Genomic DNA, 24,561 nt, shown 5'->3' on the forward strand with positions numbered 1-24,561 from the left:
AGATTTAATAGAGGTGTTCAAAATCATGAGGGGTTTTGATAAGAGTAGATCAGGAGAAACTGTTCCCAACAACAACTTGTATTTATATAGCACCTTTAACGTAGTAAAACATCCCAAGGCGCTTCACAGGAGTATTATAAGACAAAAAAAATTTGACACCGAGCCACATAAGGAGAAATTAGGGCAGGTGACCAAAAGCTTGGTCAAAGAGGTCGGTTTTAAGGAGCGTCTTAAAGGAGGAGAGAGAGGCGGAGAGGTTTAGGGAGGGAATTCCAGAGCTCAGGGCCTGGGCAGCTGAAGGCACGGCCGCCAATGGTGGAGCGATTAAAATCAGGCATGCTCAAGAGGCCAGAATTGGAGGAGTGCAGATATCTCCGGGGGGGGTTGTAGCGCTGGAGGAGATTACATAGATAGGGAGGGGGACGAGGGCCACGGAGGGATTTGAAAACATGGATGAGAATTTTAAATTTCCACTGGCAAAAGGGTCGGTAACCAGAGGACACAGACTTAAAATAACTGACAAGAAAGCCAGAGGGAGAAGACGAGGAGAAATATTTTTCCGCAGCAAGTTGTTGTGATCTGGAACGCGCTGCCCGAAAGGGCGGTGGAAGCAGATTCAATAGTAACTTTCAACAAGGGGGATTGGATAAATACTTGAAAAGGAAAAAAATTGCAGGGCTGTGGGGAAAGAGCAGGAGGGGGGAGTGGGACTAATTGGAGAACTCTTTCAAAGAGCCGGCACAGGCACGATGGGCCGAATGGCCTCCTTCTGAGCTGTATCGTTCTATGATGAAATAACTGTGAGCAGTAGCTGGCCGGCGTGATGTAATTCCTCTGGAGATGTGAGGGGTGAGGTTTCTGACCTCAATAAGCAGGCAGGCAGAAGGTGCAATCAATCTTTATTACAATGACTCGCACGGATTACTGTATTGTACCAGTTCCACGGGGGAATATTCTCAGAGATTCAGTTCAGGTAAGCGCACTCCGGGGGAGGGATGAACACATTTGGATCGCTGATCCCCGTGGTCATGTCAAAGTACCTAGAAATTGAAAGAGTACAGACTTGCATTTATATAGCACTTCATCCCATCTCACAGAAACATCCCAAAAGAAAGAAAAAGACTTGCATTTCTACAGTGCCTTTCATGACCACCAGAGGTCTCAAAGCACTTTACAGCCAATTAAGTACTTTTTGAAGTGTGGTGACTGTTGTAATGTGGGAAACGTGGCAGCCAATTTGCGCACAGCAAGATCCCACAAACCGCAATGTGATAATGACCAGATCATCTGTTTCAGTGATGTTGGTTGAGGGATAAATATTGGCCCCAGGACACCGGGGAGAACTCCCCCTGCTCTTCTTCCAATAGTGGCCGTGGGATCTTTTACATCCACCTGAGAGAGCAGGCGGGGCCTCGGTTTAATGTCTCATCCGAAAGACGGCACCTCCGACAATGCAGCACTCCCTCAGTACTGCCCCTCCGACAGTGCGGCGCTCCCTCAGTACTGCCCCTCCGACAGTGCGGCACTCCCTCAGTACTGCCCCTCTGACAGTGCGGCGCTCCCTCAGTACTGCCCCTCCGACAGTGCGGCGCTCCCTCAGTACTGCCCCTCCGACAGTGCGGCGCTCCCTCAGTACTGCCCCTCCGACAGTGCGGCGCTCCCTCAGTACTGCCCCTGCGACAGTGCGGCACTCCCTCAGTACTGCCCCTGCGACAGTGCGGCACTCCCTCAGTACTGCCCCTGCGACAGTGCGGCGCTCCCTCAGTACTGCCCCTCCGACAGTGCGGTGCTCCCTCAGTACTGCCCCTCCGACAGTGCGGCGCTCCCTCAGTACTGCCCCTGCGACAGTGCGGCACTCTCTCAGTACTGCCCCTGCGACAGTGCGGCACTCCCTCAGTACTGCCCCTCCAACAGTGCGGCGCTCCCTCAGTACTGCCCCTCCGACAGTGCGGTGCTCCCTCAGTACTGCCCCTCCAACAGTGCGGCGCTCCCTCAATACCGCCCCTCGGTCAGTGCGACACTCCCTCAGCCCTGCACTGGAGTGTCAGCCTAGCTTTATGCGTTCAAGTCCCTGCACTCCAACACAGCGAATTATTCGTTCTATGGTCAAATGCAGTATCCGTTCCGGATCATTAAGTTCCCGCAAACAGCGAATGAGACAAAGGCCCAGTTAGTCTGTTTTTAGTGATGTTGATTGAGGGAGGAATGTTGGCCCCAGGACACCAGGGGAAGAACTCCTGCCCTTCTTCCAATAGTGGCCGTGGGATCCACCAGAACAGGCAGGCGGGGGCCTTGATTGAAGGCCTCATCTGAAGGAAAATGTGGCAACAACAACTCGTATTTATATAGCACCTTTAACGTCGTAAAACGTTCCAAGGCGCTTCACAGGAGTATTATAAGACAAAAAAAATTTGACACCGAGCCACATAAGGAGAAATTAGGACAGGTGACCAAAAGCTTGGTCAGAGAGGTCGGTTTTAAGGAGCGTCTTAAAGGAGGAGAGAGAGGCGGAGAGGTTTAGGGAGGGAATTCCAGAGCTTAGGGTCCAGGCAGCTGAAGGCACGGCCGCCAATGGTGGAGCGATTAAAATCGGGGCCAGAATTGGAGGAGCGCAGAGATCTCAGAGTGTTGTGGGGCTGGAGGAGGTTACAGAGGTAGGGAGGGGTGAGGAGGCTATGGAGGGATTTGAACACAAGGATGAGAATTTTAAAATCGAGGTGTTGCTTAACTGGTAGCCAATGTAGGTCAGCGAGCGAGCACAGGGGTGATGTGATCATGGCTGATCCTCTATCTCAATACCACATTCCCGCTCTCTCCCCATACCCCTTGATGCCTTTTGTGTCTAGAAATCTATCTATCTCCTTCTTAAATATATTCAGTGACTTGGCCTCCACAGCCTTCTGTGGTAGAGAATTCCACAGGTTCACCACCCTCAGTGAAGAAATTTCTCCTCATCTCAGTCCTAAATGTCCTACCCTGTATCCTGAGACTGTGAACCCTCGTTCTAGATCTCCCCAGCCAGGGGAAACATCCTCCCTGCATCCAGTCTGTCTAGTCCTATCCCAGAATTTTATACGTTTCAATGAGATCCCCTCTCATTTTTCGAAACTCTAGTGAATACAAGCCTAGTCGACCCAATCTCTCCTCATACGACAGTCCTGCCATCCCAGGAACCAGTCTGGTGAACCTTCGCTGCACTCCCTCTATGGCAAGTATATCCTTTCTTAGGTCAGGAGACCAAAACTGCACACAGTACTCCAGGTGTGGTCTCACCAAGGCCCTGTACAACTGTAGTAAGACATCCTTGCTCCTGTACTCAAATCCTCTTGCAATGAAGGCCAACATACCATTTGCCTTCCTAACTGCCTGCTGCACCTGCATGTTTGCTTTCAGTGACTGGTGTACAAATAAGCTGGCTGACCTTTTTGATAATCCACACTCCGCACATCACACCAGTCCCCTGAGCTGGGCTCAGAAGCACATGGAGACAGTCATTGCCTGGCACTTGTGCGGCACGAATGTTACTTGCCACTTAACAGCCCGAACCCGAATGTTGGCCAGGTCTTGCTGCATGCGAGCATGGACTGCTTCATTGTCTGAGGCGCTGCGAGTGGAACTGAACGCCGCGCAGTCATCAGCGAGCATCCCCACTTCTGAGCTTAGGATGGAGGGAAGGTCATTGATGAAGCAGCTGAAGATGGTTGGGGCTAGGACACTGCCCTGAGGAACCTCTGCAGCGATGTCCTGGGGCTGAGAATGATTGGCCTCCAACAAACCCTCATTGCATTTAAAAGTGCTTGGATATGCACTTGAAGTGCCGTAACATAAAGGGCTACGGACCAAGAGCTGGAAAGTGGGATTAGGCTGGATAGCTCTTTCTCAGCCGGCACAGACACGATGAGCCGAGTGGCCTCCTTCTGTGACGTAAACTTCTATGATTCTATGCTTATCATTGCATTGTCTCGTTGCTCTGAACAGTGAATTTCAGTGGAGCATTTCCTTCGAGAAATGAAACACAACCTCCCTCTGGTGGCTCAGGTGGGTACTAACACCAGGCAGTGTTAGTGGTACTTTGGTGTCAGCCACGGCTGAGTGGGCAGCACTCTCTCGCCTCCGAGTTAGAAGGTCGTGGGTTCAAGTCCCACTCCGAGGGACTGGAGCACAAAATCCAGGCTGGCGCTCTCAGTACTGAGGGAGCGCCGCACTGTCGGAGGGGCGGTACTGAGGGAGTGCCGCACTGTCGGAGGGGCGGTACTGAGGGAGTGCTGCACTGTCGGAGGGGCAGTACTGAGGGAGCACCGCACTGTCGGAGGGGCGGTACTGAGGGAGCGCCGCACTGTCGGAGTGGCAGTACTGAGGGAGTGCTGCACTGTCGGAGGGGCAGTACTGAGGGAGTGCTGCACTGTCGGAGTGGCAGTACTGAGGGAGCGCCGCACTGTCGGAGGGGCAGTACTGAGGGAGCACCGCACTGTCGGAGGGGCGGTACTGAGGGAGCGCCGCACTGTCGGAGGGGCAGTACTGAGGGAGCGCCGTACTGTCAGAGGGGCTGTACTGAGGGAGCGCCGCACTGTCGGAGGGGCAGTACTGAGGGAGCGCCGCACTGTCGGAGGGGCGGTACTGAGGGAGTGCTGCACTGTCGGAGGGGCAGTACTGAGGGAGCACCGCACTGTCGGAGGGGCGGTACTGAGGGAGCGCCGCACTGTCGGAGGGGCAGTACTGAGGGAGCGCCGCACTGTCGGAGTGGCAGTACTGCACTGTCGGAGGTGCCGTCTTTCGGATGCGACGTTAAACCTCTCTGAGGTGGATGTAAAAGATTCCTCAGCACTGGCAGTGGGAGTGTCAGCCTGGATTTTGTGCACAAGTCTCTGGAGTGGGGCTTGAACCCACGACCTTCTGCCTCAGAGGCGAGAGTACGACCCACTGAGCCCCGGCTGATTGGCTTCAGGGGAGCAGCGAGGCGGGAGGTTGTGAAGCGAAGTGTAAGATTTCTCGTGCCTGGCATCGTAATCGAGATTTTACAAAACAAAAAAACCCTCTCTTTTCATTTGTTTCCCGGGTTCAGCGGAAAGGGGGAATTTGACAATGGCTCCACGCAGGATCCGAATGGGATGACTCACCCGCACCTGGCTGGTACCTCATGATCTTATCAGTATCGAATTTGTCCAGAATAGTGGAAGCAAACAGAGGAAGTTTACGGTCAGTTTTTTTTTGTGTTTGTTAATGCAGTTTAATTCCGCCTGGTTAACACAGCACCTGCAAAAGCCCTCTGCGCCAGGTGTGGGCGCAATCGCTAACCGGTTGGAATTAAACGAACTGCGATTAAATGGCCACAGTCACGCAAACACTTCAAGTCGCGCATTGCCAGGAAATAAGCCCTATTGTGTGTTTTACAGTCCGTGTGAAAGGTGAAGATCCCCTGTTGACCATTTCCCTTCCCTGGCGGGACATTTAACGTGTCCACACAGCCCAGGGCCATCACATTCCACACCGCCTTTGGTCAGCTCTGTCTGAACTTCTCCCTATAGTTAACCTCCTGGCTGGCGCTCAAACCCCTCCAAGGCCCTCGCTCCCCCCCCACCACCACCCCCGTCTGTGTAACCTCCTCCAGCCCCACCAACCTTCCGAGATCTCTGCGCTCCTCCAATTTTAGCCACTTGATTTGAATCGCTCCACCATTGGCGGCCGTGCCTTCAGCTGCCTGGGCCCTAAGCTCTGGAATTCCCTCCCTAAACCTCTCCGCCTCTCTCTCCTCCTTTAAGACGCTCCTTAAAACCGGCCTCTTTGACCAAGCTTTTGGTCACCTGTCCTAATATCTCCTTATGTGGCTCGGTGTCAAATTTTGTCTGATAATCGCTCCTGTGACATTTTACTACGTTAAGTGGCGCTATATAAATACAAGTTGATGTTTTCGTTGACCACTTAACTCAAACTGGCTCACGGTGGGGACCTACTTACAACGGTATCTCTTTGATGACTCAGGGGGCAGATGCACTACCCAGACAGCACTAACTGGAAGGCTCCAGCTTGTAAGGCCAGTGTTGAGTTAGCTGATCGTATTTGAGAGGCAGCAATGGTGCCGGGGTCTCTGGGCTGAGAGTGGGGGTGGGGGTGTGGGGTGGAGTAAATATCAGCCCCGATTCCTCCTCCCGGCTGATGGACGGTCTGTTTGGATGCTGGGCGAGGAGAGAATTGGGTCCGGCTACAATACTGCGGTCAAGCAGCTTCTTGGCGTTTCTGCCTGTAGCCCAGTGAGCCTCGGCCTCTTCAGGGGCAGGGAAAGGGAACACCGGAGTGGGCGGGCAAAGCAAAGGCAGGCAGAAGTGTAACCAAAACTTACGATTCAGTGACCCAGCCGGTCTCCTTGCTGTAGTAAACCTCAGACACGGGGAGACAACCGAACTCGGTGACCGTCACAATGTAGTGGCCTGAAAAGCAAAGAAAAGCAATGGGGCTGAATCAACAGCGAATTCAAACCAAAGGACGGTAGGAGTTTGGAACTCTCTTCTGCAAACGGTCGATTGTTAATGTTAAATCTGAGAGCGATAGGTTTTTGTTCATTGAAAGATATTAAGGGATTCGGGGCAAAGGCGGGTAGATGGAGTTGGGTCGCAGATCAGCCATGATCTCATTGAATGGAGGAACAGGCTCGAGGGGCTGAAAGGCCTCCTCCTGTTCCTATGTTCGAGACCAGAGAGGTCCCAAGTTCAATCCATGCGCTGCGCTGAGTTTGACGGTTACAATTGCCCTCAGCGTTCCGAAGGGAAAGATCAACCGGCACTCCCGGTCCTGATGGTAAATCAAGGACCTCATCTGGAACTTAACAATGGTTAGACATCGGGGGAGGCCAGGATTGAGATGTGATACCCTCCAGTGTGGCACACACCGTCCAGCCTCGACTGTGGAGATTGGTCAGTTGGAGGAGATGCTGGAAAGCGCCAGGTGCCAATGAACCTTTACCCTAGACTGAGTGAGTGAGAGGCGGGTAGAAGAGAGAGAGAGAGAGAGAGGAGGTCCACCCTTACACTTACCACTGCTAATGTCACCAGTCCAGATATTGATCAGCAACCCCTGCCCTGGCTCAGAGGAGCCTCCGATGTAGATCTGGCCACTATACGTTGCGTTCTGGGGAATTATAAACTTCTGGAATGGAGTGCGAAGAGGATGCTTAACACAGGTCCGGTTCTGGGGGTAGAACTGGAACATGACAGACTGCAAGCAGGGAAAGGAAGAGAGCAGATTAATCAAGGGAACTGTGTTACAATGCTCAGTGTAACTTAACTTGTACAGCCCAGAACCCCAGTACAGAAACCCCATACAGCCCAGAACCCCAGTACAGAAACCGCATACAGCCCAGAACCCCAGTACAGAAACCCCATACAGCCCAGAACCCCAGCCCAGAAACCCGATACAGCCCAGAAACCCCAGTACAGAAACCCCAAACAGCCCAGAACCCCCCCAGTACAGAAACCCCATACAGCCCAGAACCCCAGTACAGAAACCGCATACAGCCCAGAACCCCAGTACAGAAACCCCATACAGCCCAGAACCCCAGCCCAGAAACCCCATACAGCCCAGAAACCCCAGTACAGAAACCCCATACAGCCCAGAACCCCAGTACAGAAACCCCAAACAGCCCAGAACCCCAGTACAGAAACCCCAAACAGCCCAGAACCCCAGTACAGAAACCACATACAGCCCAGAACCCCAGTACAGAAACCCCATACAGCCCAGAACCCCAGTACAGAAACCCCATACAGCCCAGAACCCCCCCAGTACAGAAACCCCATACAGCCCAGAACCCCCCCAGTACAGAAACCCCATACAGCCCAGAACCACAGTACAGAAACCCCATACAGCCCAGAACCCCAGTACAGAAACCCCATACAGCCCAGAAACCCAGTACAGAAACCACATACAGCCCAGAACCCCAGTACAGAAACCCCATACAGCCCAGAAACCCCATACAGCCCAGAACCCCAGTACAGAAACCCCATACAGCCCAGAACCCCAGTACAGAAACCCCATACAGCCCAGAACCCCAGTACAGAAACCACATACAGCCCAGAACCCCCCCCAGTACAGAAACCCCATACAGCCCAGAACCCCAGTACAGAAACCCCATACAGCCCAGAACCCCCCCAGTACAGAAACCCCATACAGCCCAGAACCACAGTACAGAAACCCCATACAGCCCAGAACCCCAGTACAGAAACCCCATACAGCCCAGAACCCCAGTACAGAAACCGCATACAGCCCAGAACCCCAGTACAGAAACCCCATACAGCCCAGAAACCCCATACAGCCCAGAACCCCAGTACAGAAACCCCATACAGCCCAGAACCCCAGTACAGAAACCCCATACAGCCCAGAACCCCAGTACAGAAACCCCATACAGCCCAGAACCCCCAGTACAGAACCCCATACAGCCCAGAACCCCCAGTACAGAAACCCCATACATCCCAGAACCCCCGGTACAGAAACCCCATAGAGCCCAGAACCCCCCCAGTACAGAAACCCCATACAGCCCAGAACCCCAGTACAGAAACCGCAGAGAGCCCAGAACCCCAGTACAGAAACCGCATAGAGCCCAGAACCCCGAACCCCAGTACAGAAACCCCATACAGCCCAGAACCCCCAGTACAGAAACCCCATACATCCCAGAACCCCCAGTACAGAAACACCATAGAGCCCAGAACCCCCGGTACAGAAACCCCATAGAGCCCAGAACCCCCCCAGTACAGAAACCCCATACAGCCCAGAACCCCAGTACAGAAACCCCATAGAGCCCAGAACCCCCGGTACAGAAACCGCATAGAGCCCAGAACCCCCAGTACAGAAACCCCATAGAGCCCAGAACCCCCGGTACAGAAACCCCATACAGCCCAGAATCCCCCGGTACAGAAACCCCATACAGCCCAGAACCCCCGGTACAGAAACCCCATAGAGCCCAGAACCCCCGGTACAGGAACCCCATACAGCCCAGAACCCCTCCAGTGCAGAAACCCCATACAGCCCAGAAGCCCCGGTACAGGAACCCCATACAGCCCAGAATCCCCCGGTACAGGAACCCCATACAGCCCAGAACCCCTCCAGTGCAGAAACCCCATACAGCCCAGAGCCCCAGTACAGAGTGGGGGTGTAATCAAGATGCTGATTGTTACCCAGTGACTTAACCTGTGCTGTACCTGCCCTGGGAGTGTTTGATGAGACAGTGTAGAGGGAGCTTTACTCTGTATCTAACCCGTGCTGTACCTGCCCTGGGAGTGTTTGATGGGACAGTGTAGAGGGAACTTTACTCTGTATCTAACCCGTGCAATACCTGCCCTGGGAGTGTTTGATGGGACAGTGTAGAGGGAGCTTTACTCTGTATCTAACCCGTGGTATACCTGCACTGGGGGTGTTTGATGGGACAGTGTAGAGGGAGCTAAAGGAGGACACAAATAACCTCCCAGAGATGTCGGGGAACATAGGGTCTAATGAGAGAGAGGAGCTGAATGAAATCAGTATTTGTAGGGAAATGGTGTTAGGGAAATTGACAGGATTGAAGGCCGATAAATCCCCAGGGCCTGATAATCTACATCCTAGTGTACTTAAGGAAGTGGCGCTAGAAATAGTAGATGCATTGCTGGTCATCTTCCAAAATTCTATAGACTCTGGAACAGTTCCCATGGATTGGAGGATAGCTAATGTAACCCCACTATTTAAAAAAGGTGGTAGAGAGAAAACGGGGAATTATAGTCCTGTAAGCCTAACATCGGTAGTGGGGAAAATGCTAGAGTCCATTATAAAAGATGTAATAGCAGAGCACTTAGAAAACAGTGACAGGATCGGACAAAGTCAACATGGATTTACAAAAGGTAAATCATGCTTGACTAATCTACTGGAATTTTTTGAGGATGTAACTGGTACAATAGATAAGGGCAAACCAGTGGATGTGGTGTATTTGGAATTTCAGAAGGCTTTTGATAAGGTTCCACATAAGAGATTAGCGTGCAAAGTTAAAGCACATGGGATTGGGGGTAAGGTACTGACTTGGATAGAGAACTGGTTGGCAGACAGGAAGCAGAGAGTTGGAATAAACGGGTCTTTTTCCGAGTGGCAGGCAGTGACTAGTGAGGTACCGCAGGGATCGGTGCTAGGACCCCAGCTATTCACAATATATATTAATGATCTAGACGAGAGAACTAGATGTAATATCTCCAAGTTTGCAGACGACACAAAGCTGGGTGGGCATGTGTGCTGTGAGGAGGATGCAGAGAAACTCCAGTATGATTTGGACAGGTTGGGTGATTGGGCAGATGCATGGCAAATGCAGTATAATGTGGATAAATGCGAGGTTATCCACTTCGGTGGCAAAAACAGGAAGACAGATTGTTATCTGAACGGCAATAGATTGGAAGAAGGGGAAGTGCAATGAGACCTGGGTGTCCTTGTGCACCAGTCGCTGAAGGTAAGCATGCAGGTGCAGCAGTCGGTTAAGAAGGCAAATGGTATGTTGGCCTTCGTAGCGAGAGGATTTGAGTACAGGAACAAGGATGTCATGCTGCAGTTGTACAGGGCCTTGGTGAGGCCACATTTTGAGTATTGTGTGCAGTTTTGGTTGCCTTATCTGAGGAAGGATGTTCTTGCCATGGAGAGAGTGCAGCGAAGATTCACCAGGCTGATACCTGGGATGGCAGGAATGACGTATGAGGAGAGATTGGGTCGATTGGGCTTATATTCGCTGGAGTTTAGAAGAATGAGAGGGGATCTCATTGAAACTTATAAAATTCTAACAGGACTAGACAGACTAGATGCAGGAAGGATGTTCCCGAGGGCAGGGGAGTCCAGAACCAGGGGTCACAGTCTAAGGATAAGGGGTCGGCCATTTAGGACTGAGATGAGGAGGAATTTCTTCACCCAGAGAGTGGTGAACCTGTGGAATTCTCTACCACAGAAGGCAGTTGAGGCCAATTAATTAAATATATTCAAGAAGGAGTTAGATATATTTCTTAAGGCTAAAGGGATCAAGGGATATGGGGAGAAAGCAGGGACAGGGTACTGAATTTGGATGATCAGCCATGATCGCATTGAATGGCGGAGCAGGCTCGAGGGGCCGAATGGCCTACTCCTGCTCCTATCTTCTACGTTTACTCTGTATCTAGCCCGTGCTGTACCTGCCCTGGACGTGTTTGCTGGGGCAGTGTAGAGGGAGCTTTACTCTGTATCTAACCTGCGCTGTCCCTGCCGAGAGTGCTTGATGGGACAGTGTAGAGGGAGCTTTACTCTGTATCTAACCCGTGCTGTACCTACCCTGGGAATGTTTGTCGGGACAGTGTAGAGGGAGCTTTACTCTGGATCTAACCCATGCTGTACCTGCCCTGGGAGTGTTTGATGGACAGTGTGGAGGGAGCTTTACTCTGTATCTAACCCGTGCTGTACCTGCCCTGGGAGTGTTTGCTGGGACAGTGTAGAGGGAGCTGTACTCTGTATCTAACCCGTGTTGTACCTGCCCTGGGAGTGTTTGATGGACAGTGTAGAGGGAGCTTTGCTCTATCTAACCCATGCTGTACTTGCCCTGGGAGTGTTTGATGGGACAGTGTAGAGGGAGCTTTACTCTGTATCTAACCCGTGCTGTACCTGCCCTGGGAGTGTTTGATGGAACAGTGTAGAGGGAGCTTTACTCTGTATCTAACCCGTGCTGTACCTGCCCTGGCAGTGTTTGATGGGACAGTGTAGAGGGAGCTTTACTCTGTATCTAACCCGTGCTGTACCTGCCCTGGGAGTGTTTGATGGACAGTGTAGAGGGAGCTTTACTCTGTATCTAACCCGTGCTGTACCTGCCCTGGGAGTGTTTGATGGACAGTGTAGAGGGAGCTTTACTCTGTATCTAACCCGTGCTGTACCTGCCCTGGGAGTGTTTGATGGGGACAGTGTAGAGGGAGCTTTACTCTGTATCTAACCCCATGCTGTACCTGCCCTGCAAGTGTTTGATGGGACAGTGTAGAGGGAGCTTTACTCTGTATCTAACCCAGGAGAGCTTGTTGTTGGAATCCGAGATGGAAAATGTCCCAGTACTTACATGTCTCACCTTGATTACTACATGAAGAATCGTCTCTTTATGTGGTGTCTATGACTAGTCAAGGTTCAGAAACAGGTCACTTTGGTGGGTCCTTGGCCAAGATTAAGCGAGTCGGGACTCAAGAGGGAAAACTTACTTCAAACTCAAAAACCAGACCCATGTGGGGCTTGTAAACTCACCTCCTTGAATAGCAAGATGTCCTCCACACGGATTCTTTCATCTTCTCCAGTCGTCATTACTCTGTCCGTATAAATCCTCTTTCCATTGGCGTCGTAGGAGAACTTCCCCAAATCCTCATAGCCCTTGATCGGATTGAACTTTAAAACAAGATTTACAAGGATGATACCAGAACTGAGAGGTTCTACCCATCAGGAAATATTGAACAGGCTGGGGGTGACCTGATCGAGGTCTTTAAGATTATGAAGGGGTTCGATAGGGTAGACCTGGAGAAGATGTTTCCTCTTGTGGGGGAGACCAGAACTAGGGGCCATCAATATAAGATAATCACTAATAAATCCAATCGGGAATTCAGGAGAAACTTCTTTACCCAGAGAGTGGCGAGAATGTGGAACTCGCTACCACAGGGAGGGGTTGAAGAGGAAGCTGGATAAGCACATGAGGGAGAAAGGAACAGAAGGATATGCTGATGGGGTGAGATGAAGAGGGGTGGGAGGAGGTTCATGTGGAGCATAAACACCGGCACGGAGCAGTTGGGGTGAATGGCCTGTTTCTGTGTAATTCCATGTAATAGGACACGAGGGATTCCATAGGATAAAGGGCACAGAAACAGGCCATTCGGCCCAACCAGTCCATGCCGGCATTTATGCTCCACTCAAGCCCCCTCCCGTCTTTCCTCATCTAACTCTATCAGCGTAACCCTCGATTCCCTTCTCCCTCATGTGCTTATCTAACCGCCCCTTAAATGCATCGATACTATTCGCTTCAACCACTCCCTGTGGTAACGAGTTCCACATTCTCACCACTCGCTGGGGAAAGAAGGGGAATACTGGGAAGGCATCCTATTCATTTTTAATGGAAGGGTAACTTCACAGTGAGTTAAATAAACCCCCACGAGGTGGGATTTTTCCGAATTGGAGCTCCAAACTACAACAACAACAACTTGTATTTATATAGCGCCTTTAACGTAGTAAAACGTCCCAGGGCGCTGCACAGGACGAAAAATTTGACACCAAGCCACATAAGGAGATATTAGGACAGGTGACCAAAAGCTTAGTCAAAGAGGTCGGTTTTAAGGAGCGTCTTAAAGGAGGAGAGAGAGGCGGAGAGGTTTAGGGAGGGAATTCCAGAGCTTAGGGGCCCAGGCAGCTGAAGGCACGGCCGCCAATGGTGGAGCGAGGGAAATCGGAGGATGGTCAAGAGGCCAGAATTGGAGGAGCGCAGAGATCTCGGAGGGTTGTGGGGCTGGAGGAGATTACAGAGATAGGGAGGGGCGAGGCCATGGAGGGATTTGAAAACAAGGATGAGAATTTAACCGAGAGCCAATGTAGGTCAGCAAGCACAGGGGAGATGGGCAAACGGGACTTGGTGCGAGTTAGGACACGGGGCAGCCGAGTTTTGGATGACCTCAAGTTTACGTAGGGTGGAATGTGAGAGGCCGGCCAGGAGTGCGTTGGAATAGTCGAGTCTAGAGGTAACAAAGGCATGGATGAGGGTTTCAGCAGCGGATGAGCTGAGGCAAGGGCGGAGACGGGCGATGTTACGGAGGTGGAAGTAGGCGGTCTTTGTTATGCTGCGGATATGTGGTCGGAAGCTCATTTCAGGGTCAAATATGACACCAAGGTTGCGAACAGTGTGGTTCAGCCTCAGACAGTTGTTAGGGAGAGGGATGGAGTCAGTGGCTAGGGAACGGAGTTTGTGGTGGGGACCGAAAACAATGAGTTCGGTCTTCCCAATATTTCCAGGATCTCCAGGAGGAGATCGCTGCAGTAACTCGTTGCGTGAAGCACTGCATGGTAATCGCACTGAGCTCTCCTCTCTTGTTCAAACCACACCCCCGTCCTTCACACCCACTTCCTCCTCCCGGCCTCCTCACCATGTTGAGTTTAAAACTCGTTGCTCCATCTCCTGCCTCAAATTTATCTTAACCAGGACCTCAAAGCTGGCGATTTCTCCCCTCCCTCAGCCTCCCCGCCCTCCTACAATCACAGCAGGCTTTCAGAATCCAAGCCCGGCATCACCTGTACAGTGCGACCTGATTTACCTCGTACGGACTCTTAGGGAGAAAAATTCGGTATCGAGCGCTAAATCAAGCGCTCCACTTCCTTCTTAGGGTGCTAACGTCGGAGAGCGGGGCGGAGACTTCAACGTTCAAAGGCTCCTTCCCTCCCTTAAACGGAAGGGCCATCGCTGCAGGCTCTGCAGTCGAAAAATTAACCGACCGGGACCACCGAGGCAGCCGCGATCCTGCGCGATCAGTCTGGCGCTCAAGCAGCATGCCTGGCCGATCGATCGCGGGCAGGAACCCGCAAGAAAAAAAAAACAGAACAGGAAAGGTAAGTTTTCCCCCCCCCCCACTTACCTCGGCCACCTCGCCGCCCATCCACCTCCCCCCCCCCACCGCCCAAAGTGGCCGGCCGCCTGACGCACACCTCCCGCAGCTGTTGGTGTTTTTCGACCGGCGCCGCTGCAGGGGGGTGGAGGTCAGTGTCAGGTCCGGGGGCATTACCGGGGCGATGCGCACGCCGATGACTTGCAGCAGACATGCAGGTGCAGCAAGCAGTTAGGAAGGCAAATGGTATGTTGGCCTTCAATGCAAGAGGATTTGAGCACAGCAGCGAGGATGTCTTACTACAGTTATACAGGGCCCTGGTGAGGCCACACCTGGAGTACTGTGTGCAGTTTTGGTCTCCTTACCTAAGAAAGGATATACTTGCCATAGAGGGAGTGCAGCGAAGGTTCACCAGACTGGTTCCTGGGATGGCAGGACTGTCGTATGAGGAGATTGTGTCGACTAGGCCTGTATTCACTAGAGTTTAGAAGAATGAGAGGGGATCTCATTGAAACGTATAAAATTCTGACAGGGCTAGACAGACTGGATGCAGGGAGGATGGTTCCCCTGGCTGGGGGGTCTAGAACGAGGGGTCACAGTCTCAGGATACGGGGTAGGACATTTAGGACTGAGCTGAGGAGAAATATCTTCACTCAGAGGGCGGTGAACCTGTGGAATTCTCTATATTTAAGGAGATAGATAGATTTCTAGACACAAAAGGCATCAAGGGGTATGGGGACAGAGCGAGAATATGGTATTGAGATAGAGGATCAGCCGTGATCATATTGAATGGCGGAGCAGGCTCGAAGGCCCAGATGGCCTATTCCTGCTCCTATTTTTCTATGTTTCTATGACTTCACGATCTTCGGGCGAAGGAGATCAAGGGCACAAAGCCGTAGCACCGCCGCAAAACTCCCACCGAATATGGCGGGAGTCGATGTCCGTGCCACGCCTGGTTGCGCAGGGGCGTTAACGAAAAGAGCAAAGGCACCCAATTTCACCCCCTTAATACTTCCCTACAAAATTCCTAACTTAACACAGGGATCAACTCAGGTTAACAATAATGCAGGGATTGCCTCAGGTTATCTGGTGTTTGAACAGCGGGATTAACCTGGGCTAACATCTGCTATTTTAATGCAGGGATTAACCCGGGTTAACACCTATTATTTTAGCACAGGGATTAACCCGGGTTAACATTTGCTACTCAAGTGCCAGGTTTAACCTGTTTAACAAGAGTTTAACAGTGCTATTTTAACACAAGGATTAACGCAGGTTAACAATACTGTTTTAATGCAGGGAATAATTTGGGTATCTGATTTTTGAACAGAGGGATAAGAAACAGCGCTACGTGTTAAGCGATCGTACCAAGACACGACTGATTGTAATTCCTACCAAATAATCGCTCCCCATCTCAGGGTTCGGGTTGCGACTCTCAAACTCAGCCCTGAGGTGAAAGGGTTCACTTCACGTCCAAGAGGAGAGTAATCCATTCTGAAAGGCAATGAGCTCCGGAATTCCCTCCCTAAACCTCTCTGCCTCTCTCTCCTCCTTTAAGACGCTCCTTAAAACCTGCCTCTTTGACCAAGCTTTTGGTCACCTGCCCTAATGTCTCAGGTGGCTCAGTGTCAAATTTTGTTTTATAATGCTCTCGGCCGAGAAGCACCTTGGGACGTTATTAACTCCGTTAAAGGCACCATATAAATGCAAGTTCCTGGCACTTAAAGTGCTGTGATTGTCTCTGGTCTTGGGAGAGTGATGTTCAGGCAGCGTTCCCCCCTGTTAGACTGGGTGCCACACTCTGCAGTGCTGTACAATAAGGAGACCAGAGTGCACAGGAGCTGCAGCCATAGGGGACCTAGCCTTTGCCCCCACGTGCCCCAGCAAGACACACACAACCTGACCTTCTCAGGCTCCATCGGCCCGCCCTTCCGTAGCTATCGGCTGCCGCCAGTCCCTGGCGGAGAGGGAACAGCCAACCAGCCGTGGGCCCTGGTCTAACCGCACCTTGCTCCAGTCAATAAACACATAACTACAGATACAAAGCCCTTCGCTCAGACCCTGCGCTCTGGGAGATCAGGCTCTGCACTGTTGGTACTTTCCACCATCTACAAGGCACAAGTAAGGAGTGTGATGGAATACTCTCCACTTGCCTGGATGAGTTGCAGCTCCAACAACACTCAAGAAGCTCGACACCATCCGGGACAAAGCAGCCCGCTTGATTGGCACCCCATCCACCACCTTAAACATTCACTCCCTCCACCACCGGCGCACCGTGGCTGCAGTGTGTACCATCTACAAGATGCACTGCAGCAACTCGCCAAGGCTTATTCGACAGCACCTCCCAAACCCGTGACCTCTTCCACCTAGAAGGACAAGGGCAGCAGGCGCATGGGAACACCACCACCTCCAAGTTCCCTTCCAAGTCACACACCATCCTGACTTGGAAATATATCGGCTGTTCCTTCATCGTCGCTGGGTCAGAATCCTGGAACTCCCTCCCTAACAGCACTGTGGGAGTACCTTCACCACACGGACTGCAGCGGTTCAAGAAGGTGGCTCACCTCCACCTTCTCAAGGGCAATTAGTGATGGGCAATAAATGCTGGCCTGGCCAGCGACGCCCACATCCCATAAACAAATTTAAAAATAAATACTCACAATAACTACTCTGCCTTCCAGGAGACTTGGTGTAGCTGTAAAATATTTAAAAAAAGAAAACAATCAGTTATAGCCAGTGCGCACTATGGGTATTCTAGGGGTACGGTAGTATAGTGGTTATGTTACTAGTAATCCAGAGGCTTGGACTAATGATCCGGAGACGGGAGTTCAAATCCCACCATGACCACTGGGGAATTTAAATTCAATTGATTAAATAAATCTGGGATGAAAAGCTGGAATCAGTAATGGTGACCGTGAAACTACCGGATTGTCATAAAAACTCATCTGGTTCACTCATGTCCTTTAGGGAAGGAAATCTGCCGCCCTTACCCGGTCTGGCCGGTATGTGACTCCAGACCCACAGCAACGTGGTTGACTCTTAACTGCCCTCTGAAATGGCCTAGTGAGCCAGTAGTTTCAAGAAGGCGGCTCACCACCACCACCTTCTCGAGGGCAATTAGGGATGGGCAATAAATGCTGGGTCTTGCCGGCGACGCCCACAACCCGAGACTGAGTAAAGAAAATGGCGCATAGACTATTCGGCCTCCTCCCACTCTAAATACTTCTGCCCACCACCAGCCCCCATATCCTTCTCTTCTCTTCCTTTCTCCCTCATCAATGCATCCAAGCGATCTGCTCCAACCACTCCACCTAGTAGCGAGTTCCACATTCCCACCACGCTCTGTATAAAGAATTTCCTCCTAAATCTGTTAGTGGCTATCTTATACTTATGCCCCCTTGTTCTGGACTCACCCACAAGTAGAAACATTCTCTCCGCATCCAGCCTATTGAACCCCCTCACCGATCTCAGGTCTACCCCCCCCCCGCCCCCCGCCGAGACCAGAACTACACAGTGCTCCAAATGTGGTCTAAGCAAGGTTTTAAATAAATTTAACATTACTTCCCCACCTTTATAAGAGATAGGAGCAGGAGTGGGCCATTTGGCCCCTCGAGCCTGCTCCACCATTCAATAAGATCATGGCTGATCTTCTACCTCAATTCCACTTTCCTCATATCCCTTAATTCCTTTAGTTCCCAAAAATCTGTCTTGAATATACTCAACGACTGAGCCTCCACAGCCCTCTGGGGTAGAGAATGCCAAAGATTCACAATCCTTTGAGTGAAGAAATTTCTCCTCATCTCAGTCCTAAATGGCCGGCCCCTTATTGTGAGACTGTGACCCCTGGTTCTAGACTCCCCAGCCAGGGGAAACGTTTTCTCAGCATCTACCCTGTCAAGCCCTGTAAGAATTTTGTATGTTTCAATGAGATCACCTCTCATTCTTCTAAACTCTAGAGAATATAGGCCGAGTCTACTCAATCTCTCCTCATAGGACAATCCCCCCCATCCCAGGAACCAGTCTGGTGAACCTTCGTTGCACTCCCTCTATGGCAAGTATATCCTTCCTTAGGTAAGGAGACCAGAACTGTGCACAATACTCCAGGTGTGGCCTCACCAATGCCCTGTATAATTGCAGTAAGATGTCTTTACTCTTATACTCTAATCCCTTTGTAACAAAAGCCAACATACCATTTGCTTTCCTAACTGCTTGCTGTACCTGCATGTTAACTTTCTGTGATTCATGTACATGGACACCCAGGTCCCTCTGAATGCAAACATTTCCCAGTCTCGCAACATTCAAAAAATATCCTGCTTTTTTGTTTTTCCTACCAAAGTGGATAACTTCACACTTCCCCACATTGTATTCCATTTGCCTTGTTCCAGCCCACTCGGTCAACCTGTCTATATCTCTCTGCAGCCTCTTTGTGTCCTCCTCACAGCTTACTTTCTCACCTAACTTTGTATCATCAGCAAACTTGGATACGTTGCACTCAGTCCCTTCATCTAAGTCATTAATATAGATTGTGAATAGCTGAGGCCCAAGCACTGATCCTTGCAGTACCCCTCTAGTTACAGCCTGCCAACCCGAAAAAGTCCCGTTTATTCCTACTCTCTGTTTTCTGTCCATTAACCAATCCTCAATCCATGCTAATATATTACCCCCAATCCCATGAGCCCTAATTTTGTGTAATAACCTCTTGTGTGGCACCTTATCGAATGCTTTTTGAAAATCCAAATTCACGACATCCACTGGTTCCCCCTTATCCATCCTACTAGTTACATCTACAGATTTGTCAAACACTATTTCCCTTTCATAAATCAGTGTTGACTTTGCCTAATCATATTACGATTTTCTAAGTGCCCTGTTACCACGTCCCAAATAATAGATTCTAGCATTTTGTCTACTACTGATGTCAGGCTAACTGGTCTGTAGTTCCCCATTTTTTCCTCTTCCTCCTTTCTTAGATAGCGGGGTTATGTTTGCTACCTTCCAATCCTTGGGGACTGTTCTGGAACCTGGAAGATTAATCCCAGCGCATCCACTATCTCTGCAGCCACCTCTTTTAAAACCCTAGGATGCAGGTCCTGGGGATTTGTCGCCACTTAGTCCCTGAAGTAATAAAACTCACTACACACTTGGTTCGAGTATAAAGCAAAGGCTTTAATCAACTTGTTTCAGAACATGGAGGTCTAGTTGTACTTCACTAGTTCCTGTCTTACAAAATGTCCCTGGGCAAGCTGGGCCCACACCCGAGTATTTATACTCCTTGGACGGCGCCACCAGCTGGCCGTCCAACATTATTTCATGAGTCGTTTCTTCATGATGACGAGATTTACAACAGTCCCATTAATTTCTCCACTACTAAGTCTGATTTCTTTAAGTTCCTCATTCTCTCTAGACCCTTGGTTCCTCATTATTTACCGAATGATTTTTGTGTCTTCTACCATGAAGACAGACACAAAGTATTTGTTAATATTCCATTCCTCCAGAAATGAGCGCCGGTACTTATCAACTTGGGTTGCTATCTTTAGTGATTTATACAACCTGCCTTCATTATTTAACCCTTTTAGCTCCGGGTATTATTCTGGTGAATCGGTGCTGCACCCTCTCCGAGACCAGTGTATTCTTCCTGAGGTGCGGTGCCCAGAACTGAACGCAGCGCTCGAGATGGGGTCTGAGCAAGGCTCTGTACAACTCTCCTCCCCCTTTGTATTCCAACCCCATGGAGGTAAAGGGCATCATTTTCAGATTACTTTTTGTGCCTGTTCACTAGCTTTCAGTGATTAGTGTACCTGGACATCCAAATCCCTTTGTTCCTCCACATTTAGAAAATCCAAAGTGGATGACCTCACGCTTCCCCCCCACCCCCCCTTCCCCACCCATTGAACTTGCCACAGTTTTGCCCCACTCACTTAATCTGCCTCTGTCTCTGTGTAACTTCCTGCTCCCACCTACACAACTTACTGCGCCTCCTAACTTGGTCTCACCTGCCAATTCTGATATGCAACTCTCTATTCCTTCAGGGTCCCAGACCTGAAACGTTAACTCTGTTTCTCTCTCCACGGATGCTGCTGAGTTTTTCCAGCGTTTCCTGTTGTTATTTCAGATTTCCAGCATCCAGCAGTATTTCGCTATTATATCTCTATTCCTTCATCCGAGCCGTGGATTAAATACGGTGAAAAGTCCATGCTGCGGTACAGAACCCTGGGGAACACCACTCGTCACATCCCGCCCGTCAGAGTACACTCCCTACTCTCTGTCCCCCTGCGTCCCAAACTACCGGCGTCCGACAGGGGAAACAAATGTCGGAGGCGGGAGGGGTCCCTCCGACAGTAACCAGAACTAGCAGTAGATTTTTACACATTAACACTCTCGCTGCAGACTTTTGCTAATGTGTTTTTTGTGCTTCTCCCAGGAGAGCACATGCTGTTTTGGGTGGGGTGGGGAGTGTATCTTTAGACAGTAAGTGTCTCTATAGATAACACTAAGTCCCTGTGATCGCCTGGACTGAGTTTCCATCGCCTGAGGGGATCGGAGAGGGATTTTTTTTCCCCCCCAGTGTATTTTTGCCCCTATTGACCCTGGGATTTTTCACCTCTCACCTTACATGGCCGTGGAGGGAGGGAGGAGGGGGTTAGGGGAGAGGGAGGGAGTGTTGAACCATAATGCAATGGCCATAGTGGTGTGGGACAGGCTGGAAGGACCACAGGGTCTTTTCCTGCCCCTCATATGAGGACAGGTTGCATTAACTTGGGTTGGCACTCCCTCGAGGGGTGATCCAATCGAGGTGTTTAAAATGATAAAGAGTTTCCGATCAGGTAGATGCAGAGAAACTATTTCCTCTGGTGGGGGGGGGGGTGGGGGGAGGATCCAGAACAAGGGCACTAATATGTGAAGCCCACCCCCTCAATGGAAGGTCTCACCCGAAAGGGAGATCTCCCCTTTCTCTTTCAGAGGCTGTGCATGTTCTAGCCCTACCTCTGTTCTATTTCCTCGGTAGCTAGCGTAATACAATATAAAGTGCACTTACAGCAAGGGTGCGGTTTGCCTCCTTCGGCCAGGAGGAAGAACAAGGAGCAGATGGAGAGGGCAGCCAGTGGCTTCATAGTGTCGTGTCGAGTACCTGCTCGTCAAATCATAGGAGTACACAAATAAAAAGAAAGACTCGCATTAATACAGCGCCGTTCACCACCACCGGATGTCCCAAAGCGCTTTACTGCCAATGAAGTACTTTTTGAAGTGTGGTCACTGTTGTAATGTAGTAACACGGCAGCCAATTTGCGCACAGCAAGCTCCCCCAAACAGCAATGTGATCATGGCCAGATAATCTGTTTTAGTGATTGAGGGATAAATATTGGCCCAGGACACCGGGGAGAACTCCCCTGCTCTTCTCCTAATAGCGGCCGCGGGGATCTTTTACGTCCACCCGAGAGTGCAGACGGGACCTAGGTTTAATGTCTCATCTAAAGACGGCACCTCCGACAGTGCGGCGCTCCCTCAGTACTGCCCCTCCGACAGTGTGGCGCTCCCTCAGTACTGCCCCTCCGACAGTGCGGTGCTCCCTCAGTACCGCCGCTCCGACAGTGCAGCGCTCCCTCAGTACCGCCGCTCCGACAGTGCGGCGCTCCCTCAATACAGCCCCTCTGACAGTGCGGCGCTCCCTCAGTACCGCCCCTCTGACACTCCCTCAGCACCGCCCCTCCGACAGTGCGACGCTCCCTCAGCACCGCCCCTCCGACAATGCGGCGCTCCCTCAGCACTGCCCCTCCGACAGTGCGGCGCTCCCTCAGTACCGCCCCTCCGTCAGTGCGACGCTCCCTCAGCACCGCCCCTCCGACAGTGCAGCGCTCCCTCAGTACCGCCCCTCCGACAGTGCGGCGCTCCCTCAGTACTGCCCCTCCGACAGTGCGGCGCTCCCTCAGTACCGCCCCTCCGACAGTGCGACGCTCCCTCAGTACTGCCCCTCCGACAGTGCGGCGCTCCCTCAGTACTGCCCCTCCGACAGTGCGGCGCTCCCTCAGCACTGCACTGGGAGTGTCAGCCTAGATTTATGTGCTCAAGTCTCGAGTGGGATTTGAACCCACAACCTGCTCACTCAGAGGCGAGAGGGAGTGTGCTGCCCACTGAGCTGCAGCTGACGCTCCAAATAATAAACACAGCATTAGGAGTCTTTTGGTGATTAACACCATTAGTTTCCATAGAGACCAGGACCACGGTGCTGGAAATGGCCTCAGTGGATCGGGCTGCACTGTGATGCCCTCCACGGTCGAACACCCTGCCAAGACACCCGCTGTTTTGGCTCACTCATGAAGAATGGCCATTTGAGCAAGTCACCAGACTTCTTCAGCAGCACCTCCCAAACCCACAACCACTTCCACCTAGAAGGACAAGGGCGGCAGGCACATGGGAACACCACCACCTCCAAGTTTCCCTCCCAATCACACACACCATCCTGACTTGGAAATATATCGGGCGATCCTTCATCGGCGCTGGGTCAAAATCCTGGAACTGCCTCCCTAACAGCACTGTGGGAGCACCTTCACCACACAGACTGCAGCGGTTCAAGGCGGCGGCTCACCACCACCTTCTCAAGGGGCAACTAGGGATGGGCAATAAATGCTGGGCCCTGCCAGCGATGCCCACATCCCAGCAACGAATAAAAAAAGTGACCAAAATATTGGTCCGAGAGAGAGGTAGGTTTTAAGGAGCGTTAAGGAGGGAATTCCAGAGTTTAGGGCCAAGTTTGAAAGCTTTAGTTATACAACTTGGTGAAAAATACACCCCCAAGCAAGAGTTTAGACAAACCGTAGGGCCTGTTCTGGAAATCACCGTACACGGTTACAATATCCCCTAGCACGCCCCATGCTAAAACCAATCCAGCGCATTTTTATTGGTCGAAACAATCAGGGACTTTCAGTAATAAAGCAAAACCACTGGTAGAACTGCTGACTTAGTGGGTGTATGAAAATAGAAACATAGAAGATAGGAGCAGGAGTAGGCCATTCGGCCCCTCGAGCCTGTCCCGCCATTCAATGACATCATGGCCGATCATCCAAATTCAGTACCCTGCCCCTGCTTTCTCCCCAACAGAAACACAGGTGGTGACAGAGTGCAGGAAACTCCCTGATCTGTACTGAGTTGCAACAGAGCGAGACTACAATTGGCCCCAAGGTGCCGCTATCATTGCCCAGCTCCGCCCCAACCACAGTCCACCTTTTTGTCACCTCCAGACTCAACTATTCCAACACAATCCTGGCCGGCCTCCCACCCTCTTTAAACTTGAGCTCATCCAGGACTCTGCTGCCCCCAGTGTCCTAACCCGCACCGAGTCCCGTTCACCCCTCACCCCGTGCTCGCTGACCTACACTGGCTCCCGGTCCGGCAACACCTCGATTTTAAAATTCTCATCCTTGTTTTCAAATCCTTCCACGACCTCGCCCCCCTCCGTCTCTGTAACCTCCTCCTGCCCTACAACTCTCAGATCTCTGCGCTCCTCCAATTCTGGCCTCTTGAGCATCCCCGATTTCCGTCGCTCCAGCATTGGCAGCTGTGTCTTCAGTTGCCTGAGCCCTGAAATATTCCCCTCATTAAACCTCTCTGCCTCACCCTCATCCTTTAACAAAGCTTTTGGTCCCCTATCCTCACGCCTCCTTCTTTGACTCGGTGTCAATTTTTTGTCTGATCACGCTGCCTTAAAGACAGGGTATAAAGTTGCTGTCGACTGTGCAAGGGTCAGTGAATGCAGGGTCGGAGAGACGCGACTATAAAACAAAATGCTGACAACAAATCCAGACAATAGGAAGGGCCCTAACACAGACTGAGGTGCAGGCTGCTGGAACGAGATTGGGAAGCTTTATAAACGGCTGATTAAGCCCCACACTCACCTGCAATTAGAGCAACTCAGATGCTGTCGCACGACTGAAGGTCAGGATCAAACTGTTCCAAGACTTTGTACTTCCTTATAATGAGGCAAACATCAGGTGACATGACG

General features: G+C 51.2%; 1 protein-coding gene across 1 annotated transcript; it reads right to left on the reverse strand.

Moving 5' to 3' along the window:
* Positions 1–882: 882 nt before the first annotated feature.
* Positions 883–24,561, reverse strand: LOC147092858 (mammalian ependymin-related protein 1-like). The gene is made up of 7 exons (XM_085976115.1): positions 24,455–24,561; positions 21,601–21,693; positions 17,228–17,262; positions 12,241–12,378; positions 7,029–7,209; positions 6,338–6,425; positions 883–1,040 (listed from the first exon to the last, which is right to left on the reverse strand). Exons 2-7 carry the CDS (start codon positions 21,674–21,676, stop codon positions 965–967), a joined length of 594 nt encoding a protein of 197 aa, XP_085832241.1. The 5' UTR covers positions 21,677–21,693; positions 24,455–24,561; the 3' UTR covers positions 883–964.

The sequence above is a fragment of the Somniosus microcephalus genome, unplaced genomic scaffold (genome assembly GCF_052327205.1).
Source record: "Somniosus microcephalus isolate GS21.2 unplaced genomic scaffold, FLI_Smic_1.0 unresolved_chr2, whole genome shotgun sequence".
In the NCBI taxonomy this organism is placed as follows: Eukaryota; Metazoa; Chordata; class Chondrichthyes; order Squaliformes; family Somniosidae; genus Somniosus; species Somniosus microcephalus.

Bases quoted from the DNA above. Each gene is read 5' to 3' on its own strand.
- LOC147092858 (XM_085976115.1), bottom strand. From the start codon at position 21,676: ATGAAGCCACTGGCTGCCCTCTCCATCTGCTCCTTGTTCTTCCTCCTG. The intron at 6,426-7,028 runs GTAAGTGTAAGG...TTTGCTTTTCAG, and splicing joins GACTGGTGACATTAGCAGTG to GCCACTACATTGTGACGGTC. The intron at 1,041-6,337 runs GTAAGTTTTGGT...TTCAATTTCTAG, and splicing joins ACCGGCTGGGTCACTGAATC to GTACTTTGACATGACCACGG.